Genomic DNA, 16,308 nt, shown 5'->3' on the forward strand with positions numbered 1-16,308 from the left:
TGGGAATGTTCGTTGCAAATATTTCTTCCAAGTTATAATCGACTTCATAAGTCGAAACTCTGATTAATTGGATCAGGGGCCTTGAAGCCGAGTGTAGGCGGCAGAGGCGACCACGTTTTGTAAATACGCCCAACAGTTCCTAACCGCGACTTTGAAACACGTTAAAACTTCTGCATATGATTTCAATACATAATTTCCAACGTGACCGTGATGCATAAAAGTTTAATATTACCATAACTACCTACTTAGCCTGTGTTTCTTTATCAACTTGTGTTTAATTTTAGTTATTTTATCACACTTTCTTGCATTCTTCGTGTCACTATACCGGTACATATCCATCACAGCACGTTACGTAATTGCGCCCTCTGTTGCGAGATCAAGGTTCTTGCATTAATGGCACGGTAGCAACACAACACAATGGGTAAATATAAAAAGTAATTAAGTACATATTACTATTACGAATAGGAATTAAATTGGTTAATTTTTATCACAATAAACACAATTAACGTCGCCACGTGTCGACATCGCGATGTTTGATCACACACTAACTGAGAACTTCTCAATGAGCTGATGGTGTTCAAGTGACGTATCATTATAGTAAGTTTGACAGAGGCCGACCACTAACTGACCAGGGTTGACGACCCGTTAACGGCCATTAATGACTATTAAATTATATTTGCAAACTTTTGTTTCATTGTTTGTTTTGTTCTAATTAAGACCTTACCATGTTTATTTTATTAATTGAGATGAAACATTTTCGTGTAAGGTAATCAAAAAGTACTTAGTAGCATATCGAGTATCAACTATTCTATTCTTTGCAATCACAGACAATTCTTCAATGAAATGGTAGTTAGAGAGGTATTACAGGTCTGTATTTATTTTTTCAATGAATACTGTGGAACGTAATAATTGCTTTTACATTTTTGTAAAGACGGTAATACAAAAACTTCTATCCAATAATGTGTTGTGTGCATTGTCTTAGTGGCAGCCCTGACTCCAAGTGTTATCATAATGGACGAAACTAAGACGTCTACATCCTGAACATTACTGACCTCCCTACTGTTGATATTGTAACCGGGGTGAAAGATAACTCAAACCGACGAGGAAAGATAGCATTTTATAGACCAAACCATGAGTTAAACGGTCCGACATTTCTCGTAACTGCTCCGATATTTCTCGAAGAAATACTCCATGGAGCGGTGACAAAGAATCGGTTAGTAATAAATTGCTCACAAGAATAACATTTGAATTAATAATATTTAATTTATTGTGCCGGAAAGGATGGCAAATGTCAGAATGCGTCACACTCACATGTGGGTGTAGCCACAGTTAAAAATCAAGTCATATTTGAATATTTGTTCAATGCCTTCGACAAATCACGTGCAGAAATCAGTTTCCGTAATATTTTCGGGACCAGGTTATCTTTGACTGCATTTCATGAATAAATAATCTTTATTTGTCAGTTTACTTAGCGGTAGACGTTTAATCCAGATCGCGATTACAGTTTTTTTGGCTTTTTAGTTTCCGCCAAACGCGAATACCGGTGGTGTGCGAAAAACTGCATCGTTTAGGCGCAAAATGGACATTCCCACTTTATAATAAAAGCAATTCGAGACTGACTAAATTAGGCAAGGAACTAATAAAGCACGACAGAGCGGCACAGAGTCGGAACAATAGTAACTGGGTGGAAGCCGATAACCTCATTAGATGGGATAATCTGATGCAGGTAAATGTAAATAGCGAAATAGCAGGTCCATAACAAGATTCGATTTATGTTCGGTCAGTATAATCTGAGTATCGCAGTGGGTCGAGAATGGCGAGATCTGAGGAGCCGCGCCGCACCCCGTCAGTCAGCTTCATTGTTAGGCCGTCTAGATATTATGATTCATACGGCCATATTACAAGTTTTAGATAAGAATGCTGCAAATAGGGCGTTGCAGCCGGTCGTCGAAGCCGACCATTATTATGTGCTTGACATAATTTCTGACGCATGGTGTGCGGGAACACACATACTGTATGTGGGCTCATTCTACTGCACATGCAGTACCTATGTTGTTCCTTCGCTTTATCGCGTATTCGCTTGACGTCAATTCAGGAGTCATGGGGACATTAGTCAGGAAATACAAGGAATAATATCAATTCGGGTGAGTAATTAAGGTAATTTCAAACACTCGTGCGGTTTTCTCGTTATTCAAACCACAGGATTAGAATAATAGCTCAAATTATTAAAAGTAATATTGAACCTGTATTTTACTACACTTTCGAAACCAGAACAATAAAAGTGCCCTACTAACTGACTGAATTTAAAGACGTTACGATGATTAACTGCGGCCAATTGTGTTTCGAATTTGTCCAGCTACTACCACAAGTAGATAAGGGCAATGGGTTGATAGAAATTGTCCAATTACGTTTATTCAGATGGTTAAGAATGTCACTTATAATATTGTTCGTAGTGGTTGCCACACATGGGCTCCAGCTGGGGACACCTACCTTCTAACGGTTCCATCGTTTCATGCATAAAATATACTAGCTGTGCCCGCGACTTCGTCCGCGTGGAATAGTTATTTTAGGCATTATATTTATTTTTGCAAACAACTTTCTCAGCTTCATAAATTATATCTGTTACCCACGGTTAATTTGTGCATTGAAAATTCGTGATAGCACTGGATTATGATTATAAGGAATAATCCACACTCATTTCTATACCAACTATATGTGTTTCCACTGTTTTCCGGAAACCTGCGCCTATAGGTTGGGTAACCGCCACCCCGGTTTGTGTTTCAGAAATAAAATTCCTAGGGTACTTTTTAGATGGGCTCGCTACATACGCGTTATAGCAGTGGTAAGTCCCATCTTTGAAGAGTGACTTGAGAGGCGTCACGGCGTCCTCACCTACCGCCTGACGCAGGTACTTACCGAACACGGAAGTTTTTCGGTTGGTACCTGTTTCGAATTCGGCTGGAGGAAACACCCGGGCGTTTCGTCTGGGTGTCGTCATTGCGAGGACCGCCCGGAAGATATGGTGGAGCATACAGTGGCGGTGTGCATTGCATGTGCTGAGCATCGCCATGTCCTTAGGGATGTGAATGGCGACCTCTCACGTCCGGCTCTAGTTCAGGCCAAGGAGCGAGGGGGAAAGGGACGCCGTCTCCCCCTTCTGCGAAGCAGTCATCCTAGCTAAGGAGGAGGCGGAGCGCGTGAGGGAACGATCCTCATCACGCCCCAGCCGCCGCAGAAGACACTCTGGGCGTCGAGGATCGCGTGACGATCCCCGGTCACCGTAAGCGCGGGTCTGCGGACGGCGAGTAAGAGTAGTTCGTCGCCCGATCAAAACCAGACCCGTGCGTACCGTGCGTCGCGTTCTGTGGTCAATGATTAAAAAATGATTTACCTACTTCGTTAGTAAGACTATATTTTTTTTGAGTATAGTTACACCAGGCTCCGCGTCGTTCGCAAACAATGCCTCTCCTCCTGGCAGCGTCGTGTTTCGCACATCATGCGGCGCGGGTGAATTTTATATCGGAATTATTTTAAAATTGTAATATCTTCTAAGATGTTTATTGAAGTTTAGTGATGTCAAAGACAATTTTGTTCACAATTAAATACTCTTAATGAACAACACATTTATTTCGATAAAGATGAATATTTTTTCGTTAATACAACTCTTAACAAATAATGCATTAATTTCGATCCAGTTTGATTACCATAAAAACGATTCTAGTAAGTTAATCCTAAAAGATAGACATATACTGTCGCGGACTTTTTTTTAGATCATTTTAAGAGGAATAATTCTTTCATACATATAATTTTCGTATCTTGAACCATTTTCGCAGCGCACGCAACGGAAGCCCTCAAGAATTAATAATTTCCCCCGTTTTGTCCACATTTTCCTTTATTTCTTCGCTCCTTATAGTTATAGCGTGATGTTTTATAGCCTATAACCTTCCTCGATAAATGGACTATCCAACACAAAAAGAATTATTCAAATCGGACCAGTAGTTCCGGAGATTAGCGCGTTCAAACAAACAAACAAACAAACAATCAAACAATCAAACAAACTCTTCAGCTTTATAATATTAGTATAGATTAAGCTGGTTATGATTCATATCGTTCTAGGTTAAATATGTTTGCCAAAACATTTCGCGGGTTTATCTAAAAGCAGGGTAATAACGCATGTCGATATTATTTTCAGTCTCTTAAGTGCAAATTAATGTAGGCTATAAAACCTATTTACTTTCCAATAGGGTAATTCATTTTGAACATTGACACAGATACATTAACATTGAATATGCTAATAAGGCATTGATAATATAATTAGACTGCGGCTTATCGACATAAGCTAAGGTCTGAAGCCTGAAAAGTACATGGAGTAAAACTGTACCGTTAACATATTTTACTGTAGGTAACTAATTAACACAATGTAGCATGTTACGGTACTAAAAGTGATTTTATAATTGAAACTACGATTTCCTTAATAGCTTCAGGAAAATCAAAAACATAGATGTTAACTATGTGTTAGAAATCGTTCAGACAAAACATTACGCAACGAGTGTCGTATTCAATTACCTATTGGTTTCACCGGCTCCTCTATCACCGGACATAGCTTGACTTTGTTTACGACGATCACCAACGTAAACTGCATTGTCGCACACAACCGGCACACACACAAAAACAACACAATTTTCTCACATAACTTCTACAAATTAATAAATGCATCGTTCGCAACGTGCAGCGTACTGCACAGTCCCTTCAAAACTAACCCGGATTAACATAATTGGTGCTTGTGGCAATTGCCGAGCCTACCACTCCGCAGCCATGTTGAAAAATTAATACCAACATTGGCTTACGTCCAGTAATTATTATTATCAGCCACGCAAACAAAGCTAATTGTAAATATGTGCGCCTCCCGCATCAATTGAGCGCATCGGAGGCGGCACAACGGGAGAACTTTCTGTGACGGAAATAAACACAATTGTTACTATTTGTAGAAATGGCGAGTTCAGAAGGGGATATTAATCGTTGCGACAGTGTAAAGGGATCGCAGACATTGTTGTATATTTTTTGCATGGTTTTTGAATATTTTCCATTGGGTATTTACAGGATTTACAACAATAATTACTCGACTTCAAAGCTTTCGGAATAATGTTTACTGGTTAATTTGCTCTAAACCACCGCAAACCTATGAATAGTTTAACCGCAAACGAGGAAACATTATCGCGAAATTCATTCATTCATGGAAACTATGATAGATCAGGTGAAGACTTACTAAGTGACTTCTTTAATGAATGCTGTAATAATCTAGTTGAATGTTGTTGTTTTCCTGAAAGCCAGTATGATTTGTGACTCAGTTGCTTGTGAAAAGAAAGGGTAAGTAGGTAAAATTTCAAGAAAATGCACTCATGTATGAGAAAATTCTGTTCGGGTCTATCTTTCCAGGACTTTCAATGTTTTGCGGGTTGAATGTTGTTGCATTCAAATATGATTCATGTAATTCTAATGAATCTCTGAGCTGAAGTTTACATTAAGATCCGATTGATGTATTTGATAGACGTACCATAGCTTTTATTTGTATAAATTACATCGGTTGAGTTCAAGGTTGATTTCAGTCAGCTGACGTGCGATTGATGAGCCTCTCGCTATTGCGTTTACAACAACACGGATTGTCCATAATAATGCATACCACACGCTGGGAAGATATTCGATCCAAGTAATAATACATAATAACCGAGTATAAATATTGCAGAAGCGATCGCGTAATGACAAATTGCTGGGCTATAGCTACATGGCACATGAATTAATACGAACGCACATTCAATAATCAAGATGTATGTAATCAAATAGTCGTGCCAGCAAACAACACGGCGATCTGACGCAGTACGCAGTGGAGACCAGTCCAAAAATATACAAAAGCATATTGCAATGAGGCCAATGAATCTATGGCGATTGCAGAGCCGTGCTCCACACTGCTTAATCAATGTATAAGGTTGATTGACGACGGCGGACGAATTTAAATCAACATTATTGAGCTAAATATATTTCCATAAAAGCGTACTGTGGCATCTAGAGTAATAAGACATAATTGTATCTAGTCTAGACGTTGAGCGGGACTCTATGTGGGTTTGTAGATGTAGCGGTGATACGTAAATACTGCCATTTTAGTCTAACAAAAATGAAATGCAAAGATGCAGTACGTCGAGAGACCATCTAGATGCGTGAGTCAACTACTCGATTATGTTTAGCGACTTAAATAAACACAACATTAACTATAAATACGGACAGGAGTGCTGGGGATTTCTGCTAGCATGGCTATGGTAACTAATTTTAATGTTTATAGCATCCATACTGGGTTGAACATCTGCAACATTCATCATTACTCATAGTTTGATACTCACTAAATAGAATTGGCCATGTCGTTGTATTGGATCTCCTAGGAAAACCATAGAATAAAACAGATTTATTTATGTAATGCACATCACGTTAGAATTTTTTGATAAATATTGTCAATCATTAAATTCTACTTTGCTGCACGATTACAGTATTCTGTTTGCTCAAGTCAATTGCCAAGTACTAATTGCAGTTAGTAGAACTGAAACTTACAAAATACGTGCACTGCAGCATCAACAGACGCACGGCGCAGTACAAAGTGTGACGCAGGCCCGTGCGTACACAAACGTTGATAACAGATAGCGTGTTGGTACACTTGAAAGGTAACGGTGAACATGAGTGGGTGTTACTTACATTTAATGAGTACGACCGAGTCGTGGGGCTCGCACTGCACCTGGGTGGCGTTCATGGCCAGCAGCCCAACGCTGCCCGCCCCGCCACCCGCGCCGCTCGCCTCTCTGCACACAGTAAACACAACATTAAATAACAAATATCTCGCATGTATTCCCCGAACCCCCCAGGCGGTGTAGCCAACATTATGAATCTTTCCCTGTAGTTATTAACTCTTCATGTTCCTAGGAGAAAAACTCAATTTGCCCATGACCTGGGGAATAGTCGTGGCTTTAATCTCAGTGGTGTGTTGTGTTTGCGAAGAAGTCTGGAGAATTTATTATGTTATCGTGTTCCTAGAACCAATTGAATGACCTGTTTTTAATTAGTTAGCTTTATTGTTATTGAAAGATTTTCATTAACTTCTGATGATATACATATTCAGTAGTTAATTTGCTACAAATGGTAACTAGTAAAGCGCTGCACATATCGTACAACAACTTCCAATAACTAGGTACACATTTGTAAAAACAGATTTCTCTATTGTTATTTTTTTCAGAATCTAGAACATGTCTATCTATTCTATACTGTGACCTAGCTAGAATAATGTTTCAAGGCTTGGCCATTTCACAACTAACTAACTAGTACGATTACATACAATGGACCTGGTTTTGCTTGGGAACAGGAAAATGAGAAATGGGTTTTCATGGAACCAATTATTTATCGATAACAATAATTCTGATAACGAGTACGACGTTTACGCATTATTGTAGTAAAGTCTGGTCTAGACAGATAATGGGAGGCTCGTCTGAATTCTGTCACGTCCATATTAACTATCTAACTAGCGATTTGTCAATTCATATTATGCAAGAAATAAAAGTTACTCGTCCTTTTGAATAGGAGACGAATCTACTACTGTTTTTAAAGGACAAAATTCTGGACTTAGTGTAATTTCCGAAAAATATCGAAATGGAAAACGCAGCCAAAACACAAGACTATGACGTAACAGAAAGACAGAAAATAGTTTGAGAAATAAAAAATAACTATATTACACGTGTACATGCAATGCATGCATGCAGGCAACAATGGGAATGTATGAAATGATAGATGTTATATGAAATCATCGAGAGATGATTTCAGTTTTCCATGGTTATCGTGAGTAACCAAAACATTTCTTCGATGGCTAGGAGATTTTTATTTAGTTACATCTCATGTTTGTAGTGGGAAAATACCGTATTGTTTTACGTGAAATCAATAAATCCTTTCTATAATATTATAAATGCAAAAGTGTGTTTGCTTTTCTTTCTCTTACGTTACAATGGAGAATTTCCACGGTAACTGGCTATGGTATTTGTCTCTGGAGTTAACTAGTCAGGAGGTTGAAGAAAAAGCACGCAGGCGAAGCCACAATATGCTAGTAAATAAAAAAACTCACGCAACAGCCTTTGCATGACATGACAGCATGAATAAAATGCAAAATTTAGTTCAAGGCTATTTAAAAAAGTTCGGAGACAATACTTTCATGAAGACTATAATCATAAATTATCAGTCTATTGTTTCTCTAGAATGTTATTGCCCCATAAATAACAGAAAACCGCTACTTAGATCACGAGCCAAAAAGCGTTGCTGATTTGTCAGTCAAAGCTAATTTTTCACAAATTCACTGCCATAGTTTTTCACTACCAATCGGCTTAGCGATGATGTCATCATCATCAAGCTTGGCTGGCGGATGTGTAATTGCAACATGGCGTCATCAGCGCATAAAAGTGGATGGAAGTGCCAGTGTACCTAAACAAATGATCATTTAGGTAGTTTGGCAGTGACTGGCTCATCGACTGTTACGCTACGAGTTGCGGAATCGAATCTCTCACGAAACGGGGATTAGAATCAACTACTGGCCATTTGTATAGGAGATTTCGGTTTGGAAATGTGCAATAACACGGGAAATTCTTAGTGCAATCAGCACAGAAAAACAGAGACCTTGAAGACTCCAGCTGAGATGGTAGAGAGCTAATTGGTCTATTGCATAACCATAATTAGGTAGACTATAAAAACAATTGCAAAAGCGATGTACTAACTAATAACTAAGCTAATGTTGACTTGCCAAGCGTTAGTCATCAGAAGTACTCCCATGTAGAACAAAGGAATTAAACATTGCGACTCTATAAACTAGAGGAATTAATGGAATGGTAACTGCCTAGGTATGTGTGTGTACCTGGATCATTGAGCAAAGGAATGTTTTATAACGTATTTTACGTCCACTATTGTTTCGATAAGGAACGGAACCTTAATTTTTGCATCGCTCGTGTAAATTCCAAAGTCGCAGATCGAATTCGCGATTGATTTATTGTAAGATCGATACATAAACTCAAGAATTTCCTTCCCATGTACTGTTGAAGTAGGTACCTACTTTCTGAATATTTGCGAATTCGAAAACTCATAATTCAACTGGAAAGCGACATTTTTAACAGTGCATTTTTTCGTAAGTAATAATATTTTGGTGAACATGAATATTTTCAATCGAAATGTTTACTGGTTTGATCACGGACGGATACTTTATTGATAGTTATGTCGAGTATTTTACACACAATTTGTTAGTCATAAAGGTTTTATTTAATGTTCATCGTATTTAAAATCTGAGTTCGAAAACTGCGAGGGTATTGGTAATCTCCAATTCTGTAGCCAAGAGTTGAAGCAATCCAGGAGTTATTAGTCGGGTTAAAGATCAAAAGTCTACACAACAGTTATAAGCAGTGACAGGTCGCCTATGATGTAAGCCATGACCCTTGTCTCTTTGTCTTCTTTCAAATTCAAAAGAATAATAGCTAGTTAGCTAGTTATTTGGGATTCAATAAACGTTTGTGTTTTGGGACTAAGACATAGAAAAGTTTACAAGAATTATTGAATTGTTTGGACTGTATAGTAACCTCATAATGTCTTTTATTACAGAAGGAGTAGACCAAGTCATACTTATGGTTAGACCCACCCACTTTTCGTACATTAGTACAGCTTATATTACACAGATTATACCTAACTATTCTTAATAGTAAGTAACTATTTGGGTGCTTCTACATAAATTGGGTAACTCAGTGTCATCAGTCGATAAATATGAAATTATGTTATATTTTATAGGAAACTAGCGGACCCGACAGACGTTGTCCTGTCTACACGTTAATTTGAAAATTTAAAACTTTTTCATTCTCGACCTTTTTGATGAAAATTATTATTCAAATGTTATGATAGAGGGCTACTCTATTTATAAATAAACAAGTGGAACAGTAGCTAAACGAGTCCTAATTAATAATTACACATTTCATGAGGAGTTTAGTAATAGAAAACCATCCAAGATAGTAATAGGCAAAGGTGACAGAGTCACGTTTTCAGCCATTTCGTCAATTAGGCGAAATTGGAGTCGATTAATACGTCCATTGTACTAACTGGGTAGCTAGACTAAATAATGGCGATTTGTTAAAGAAGTTACAATTACTTCTCTTTATGTGCAAAATTGTGCTGTAATAACATTCTTCATAGAAAATAAATAGAGTTATTACATTTTTGTAAGCCTCATACTATAATTTTCTCCTGTGTCGTGGGTGCGTTTACAAACAAACAAGTTTACACATAGACATGGCACCCAGGCCCGAAACAACAATTTGTGAGAGAGTTGCTCCGTGCGGGAATCGAATCCGCTACACACTGCGCGGCAGCCAGTTGCACAGCCACCGCGCCAACGGTGCAGTCGAATATTGTTTGGTAACATTTGGTAATGATTTTGTTTATTACTTAGATGTGTACTTTGGGTTAGAAATGGTATATGATGCGCAATAGGTACATTTTAGGAAATAATTCGGCAACAGTTTCATAATAATTTGTGTCATTAGTGTGTGTATTCTGTGTGATTAAACCATTAGAGCAATAATATATAAATTGTTGCTGATTAGCCTACATAATGATCATTACATATACAATGCCTATTCATTTCAATATGTAACTATTTAATGTGAAATGAGCAGAGATATCTGTAGTGAAAAGCTAGCAGAATTACAGATAGTTAATATACAAAAAAATACAGAAAATAACTGAACTTTACACTGAGTAACTAAGATATATTTTAGTGATCCTTTACAATAGGTTAGTTTCCTACTAGTTAGTCAAATTCAATACTTTTTTCGAAACATCAAAAACAATTTTTTTTTATGAAATAGTGAATTATGAGATATTATCAGATCAAATTTTTTTCATTCACATTTTTACATCAAATAGCAGACTCATTCCAAAAAAATTGGGGAGAAATGTACGAAAATTAAGTAACTAACTCGATTGTCTAATCTATGAATGAGAGTGTGATTATTTTAGAATATTTTATTGAAAAGTCGAAATCGGTAATTTATTTTTGACTTAGAAACCTACCTAATTCTATTAGAAACACGAGGCAAAATAAGCTTAGTATAATGTTTTTCAAAAAATAAGTTTTATAAGGTTCATTAAATAATAAATGTGTACAAAGATAACAACATTTATCAGCAGTGGCCTTTTGCTAACAGAACTGATGTTTTATGGGCAGATGTGAGTTCTGACTCATTTATTAAAACAGTTCCATGAAGTGTATGCCTGCCTGTGTATCCTCATATTTATGTGGAGGAAGTAGTGCCAAATTAGAAGGCTGAATATGACCACATGATTCATTTTTTATTCATAAAGAACCTACCATAATGACCCAAACTTTTGGACCAATGAAAAACTAATATAGTTACACTTTTTTATAGATTCCTAATGGTTTTAGAATTTGGGATGTTACCCTCTAGGGTCGAAGAAACCTGATCTCTCCGATATTATAATTATATGAGTAGTTAGGAAATAAATTCAAATGTTTTTATCATTTAATGCATCAATATGTTTTATATGACAATTAAATTAGTCCTCAGATCGATTAGATAAACAAATACTTAATTGAAATAAGCTTGTAAATGTAAGAATCATTAGTAGTGATTGGTCATGATAAATGTCAATGAACTTGAATGTCACAGTGGTTAAAAAGTTTCAATATTTCATGACTAACTAAGGGTATCTAATCTTGTAACAAACAACAATTTGGTGACCTAGGACCTATAAATTTTTTTAACTATTTATATATCTATAGTAGCAGTTAGTTAATATTTTGAATGAATCCTAATTAAGTGTGACAAGTGATAACTATTTCAAAGTTAAACTAGTAGAAATGAGTCTAAAACTGCTTTCAGATTATTGCAATAGATAAAGAGGTGATAAAGGTACCTACTTGCTTAAAACCCTTTGAAAAACTGTTTACTTACTGATGCTGCATGTTTTATCTTATCATATCATTCATGTAGGTGAATGCCCTTGTAAGATTTACATAACCAGTTACAGATGTAGTTATATTAATAAAGTACTTAATTAAATAATACTAAGCCAACTGGAGTAAGATAAAAATTGTTGACAAAGCAGCTTTAAGTAGAATTCAAAGTATTATGCACTGCCTCTCATTCAGTGTCATTGTCAGTAGTTTAAAAACAAAAAACATAGATTGTACTGCTGTAGTCTAAAACAGGAGTATTCCAAAATACTTAGAAATGTTAACAATGGTTCTTTCTCATGAATGTATTGTCAGTTCAGTGAAGGGTTTACTATTAACATGTCAATGTAAGTTTGGAATATGGATATTACGATGTTTGTTAAGAATACATTAGGTGCATTTGTTCTATTTAGTTCATGTCTTTTCAGTGACTTCTTACTTTCTTTTGCTAGACAAAGTTAACAATATAGGAGTCTATGAGTCTTAATAAACATGATGATATCCTTATTTCCATACTAATACTGCATGTAACCTGTTAGGATGTGTTGATTTAAATAAATAAATACAAAAATGCGAAATTGTGTTTGTTTGTCATTTTATGTCTGGAGGTTGTTTGGAGACTGGATTGTAATAACTATTATAGAACTGTTTTTTCTTGTGCTCACAGAAATGTAGCAAGCTAGTTTTATTATAAAACCTTAATCACGGAAATGGGTTAAAGAGAATTGTGTTTTAGATAACAGTAATACAATATAGGAAGATTTGATTTAATGCTGATAAGTTAAATGCACTTGAAAGATTACATACATTAAACTTTCACAATAGCTTGTTTATCTTGGAATCTGAAGCGATTATTCAAGTTTAATGACATTTTTAAACATTTGTTTCACATCAACATGAAATAAAAATAAGTAGAAACAACTTAATGAGAAGAATGGTTCCCGTTTCTTTACATACTTAACAAGGAAATAAAATCAAAAAGGTTGGAAACAAAATGACTTTAGGGGTGATTGTTGTAAACATGTGTAAGACTGTGACCAAAATAGAGACTGTTTCTACTTTTATTTATCAAACAATTTGGTTCACAGCATTCAGATGTTGGAAAAAGAAATTTGGATTGAAGAAAGAATGGCTAGAACACTTACTCAATGTATTATTTGTGGTAGGTATGTATTTGTTTATTACTTAACTGGGTGGTCTACAGTTGAGAAACGAAATAAAATTGATTAGCATAGTTTAATAATATTAACATTTACATGAATGAATGATGGTCTGCAATGAATACGAATTGTTTTATTTATCACTAAAAGTTCTGTTCATGAAATGATAAAAGTTTGAATATGGTTTTTACACTGAAAAGGCTGATATCGAGGAAAAGTTTTAAATAATATGAAATTAAATAAATTATTCATTTTAATTCTTGGTAAAGTTAATAATAAATGTTTCTAATTTATGACTACTGTGAGTACTGTGTGCAAGTGAGTTTTAAATTATAATTATAAATAACTAATATTTTATTTTAATAAAATTATTAAAAGGACCTACATTATAATATAGGTAGTTGTGTCATGGTTTTATGAGTAATGCCATTAAATAACACCCTTTTATTTATACTCTTTTCCTTTATATACTTTTTAGGCATACATAAGTATGACATAAACAATGATTTCATTTCTGGAAGGCATTGCAAAGCATTAGAAATTACCTAGTTCATTTAAGACATAAACCATGTTTGAATAACTGGCTGATAGCTTAACTAGCACATATTTTGACAAATTTGCTATGGAAAAACATTAAATTATCTGTCAGTTGGAACAAATTCCCTAAGAGAAACTTATGCAGAGATGTTTTTTCTTTAAATGAAACAAGAAAGGACTTTTCTATAAAAAAATGTTTGTAATGATGTCTAATGATTGGCATAAAAAGCAATGGGAAGTGCTTTTAGGTGTATGGTATGTTGAAGAGAAATACATACACATATAATCTTTTTACAAAAGTATGTTACAACTATCTGTTATACTAGGAAAACTATTAACTACATAGAAACTAGTGAAGATAGGGGATACAATTATTTTTAAATGGCAATAGGTAACTTACCTATTCTTCACTTCCACAGAAACCCAACTACACCTTATGCAAAGTAAGGGAGATAAGAACTTGCAGTTTTATCATTTGTTTATTTTTTGCAAGAAGGCTAACCCATTTATAGTTTATCCTTATCTTTGATGATTACATTTACATAGGTAAGTACTTAATTTCTATTTCTACCATATTTGTTATCTGTACCATACTTCTTGTTTTGTAGTCTGTGATTTAATATAGGTTCTGTTGTGATCAGACCAAAATAAATTTTTAAGTTGTTTCAAAACAAGTAGAACTTCTTGCAAACACTGATTATTTATAAGTAACCACTGAGTAAATAAAAGCATAATTAATGATTAGCTCCACAGGTGTGTTGTTCCACAGCAGTGCTGTTGTTGGAACAATGACAAGTGAGGGTGTTGCCTCACCACCACATTGTTATTCAATAATGGGAGCAACCACTTGTTTACCATTACAAGTAGTTTTCGTGCCAGCTGGTGCTGTATGCTACATCTAATTAAGCCCACTGAGCTAGTTTCGCCTTACGTTCAAGATAATTTACTAGCCACAGTCGAGTTTATTCATTAATTCCACGAACTATCACTGGTGCAAGCGCAATAAATCTCGGCCGTTTCACACGCTGACATGCACTGCGCGATACAACATCTTGACATTTTGACACTGGATGGTCAACAGGCGTTGTCATCCGTTGTCATAATTTTAGGTCAAAGTACGATGAACTTGAACGCGCTTTACTCACCGTAAAATGCTTATTGCCGGCACTTGCTTCCCTACGGAATGCGTGCAGGCAGGGCCCGCATTCGCTAGGAAAGCATTACCCACTGTTTTATGCACGTTTGGAAAGTTTCCTCACTGGAAACCGGCCACGACAACAATCACTGGTCACACTGTTGGGTCCACGGGCACAAGATCTGACAATAACGTACTGAACAACTAAATATCACCACCTCTCATATAATCCACTGTTTTACAGACAAAAGACACAGGTATCCATGTATTGAACACTTTAAAAAGTCACAATGCACCGCTAAAGTTCACTGACGGTTAAATATTAGTACTAGAAAAAAAGTTCACACGCGTATCTTGTCTAATTAAACTTGATTACTTTTATATAAATAACAACAAAATAAGAAAGGAACGTCGATCGCACCGTAAAATCCGAAAAACACAAGACGCGCAGCTGGCGAGCTGTCGCCTCTCGCTTGACTGCGGGGACGGCGGGTGTGCAGGCGGGTGGAGGGGCTTGCGACCGCGTCTACCGCGCCCCCTATCCTTCCCGCCTCGTCTCGCAAGTCATTTCATTATTACGTTACGTTCATTTTATTTTATTTTGAACCTGCATTCGTCTGCGTTCAGTATCCTACTGCAACGAGATTATTATCAAAATGCATTCGCCGCTTGAAATTACAGGTTCGGCTATTCCATTGGATACATATTTTTTTACTAAATTGACGTCAAAGCCATCTAAATAGGATTCCTAGAACGTATTCGAGGTATCTAGGTACTTATATTTTAAAATAAATTATTTTGAATTGCTATTGATGCAACATAACATTATACTACTACAAGTTGCAACCATACATGTAGAATATCGAACTAACTACGTTATACACAACAATGCACCGTGAGAACTTTTTTGTCGATCCAGCAATTTACAGCGATCATGTGGATGATGATGCACCTTGTCGAACTATCACAGAAGTGGACGGGTGAGTTGTAGTCGACTGGAACGCGGTATGCGCGAATGGCAATATAAACAAGCAGCTGTTTAGCAGAGGAAAGCATGCGCACCGTGCAGTGGTTGGCCTTCGACGACAGAGATATGCCTTCATTGCATATTTCCGAATTAAAAAAAAAAAACGATTTCGCACGGCCTACTTTCTGTTAATTTTCGAGAAAGTGATCCTTCATTGGCTATCTATCAAGGAGTGCGTCGAGTTTCTCCTTTATCATTACGGGGCTCGGATAACCACCCCTGTAGGGCCTGTAATTACTGGTAGTTTGCCGGCAGATGAGTAAATGCTTTAAATTCTGGGTTGTAGGGAAAGTGAAGTGTTAATGCGACAACTTGATCATAGTGTTTTGTACCTTTCTACCGGTGAACAGGGAAGGGATTCCGCGAACTTTGAGTTTGACCTCGCTTTAAACAGTTTACAACGTAATTGGCCATTAAGTTA

At 36.3% G+C, this 16,308-nt stretch overlaps 1 protein-coding gene across 5 annotated transcripts in view; it reads right to left on the reverse strand.

Moving 5' to 3' along the window:
- Positions 1 to 15,351, reverse strand: part of LOC118269092 (rho guanine nucleotide exchange factor 10-like protein) — a 43,380-nt gene extending 28,029 nt beyond the window's left edge. Inside the window, exons 1-3 of one of the 5 annotated variants that reach the window (XM_050702938.1) lie at positions 14,871 to 15,351; positions 6,739 to 6,842; positions 6,393 to 6,427 (exon numbers count right to left, since the gene is read on the reverse strand). In XM_050702938.1, the coding sequence (XP_050558895.1) occupies positions 6,393 to 6,427; positions 6,739 to 6,740 (37 nt within the window). In that variant the 5' untranslated portion in view covers positions 6,741 to 6,842; positions 14,871 to 15,351. Of the gene's footprint in view, positions 1 to 241; positions 558 to 4,566; positions 4,798 to 6,392; positions 6,428 to 6,738; positions 6,843 to 14,870 lie in introns of those variants that run through there. The other 4 variants (XM_050702935.1, XM_050702931.1, XM_050702927.1 and 1 more) reach the window with 4 other exon arrangements.
- Between the last annotated feature and the right edge of the window lie 957 nt (positions 15,352 to 16,308).

The sequence above is a fragment of the Spodoptera frugiperda genome, chromosome 2 (genome assembly GCF_023101765.2).
Source record: "Spodoptera frugiperda isolate SF20-4 chromosome 2, AGI-APGP_CSIRO_Sfru_2.0, whole genome shotgun sequence".
Lineage (NCBI taxonomy): Eukaryota > Metazoa > Arthropoda > Insecta > Lepidoptera > Noctuidae > Spodoptera > Spodoptera frugiperda.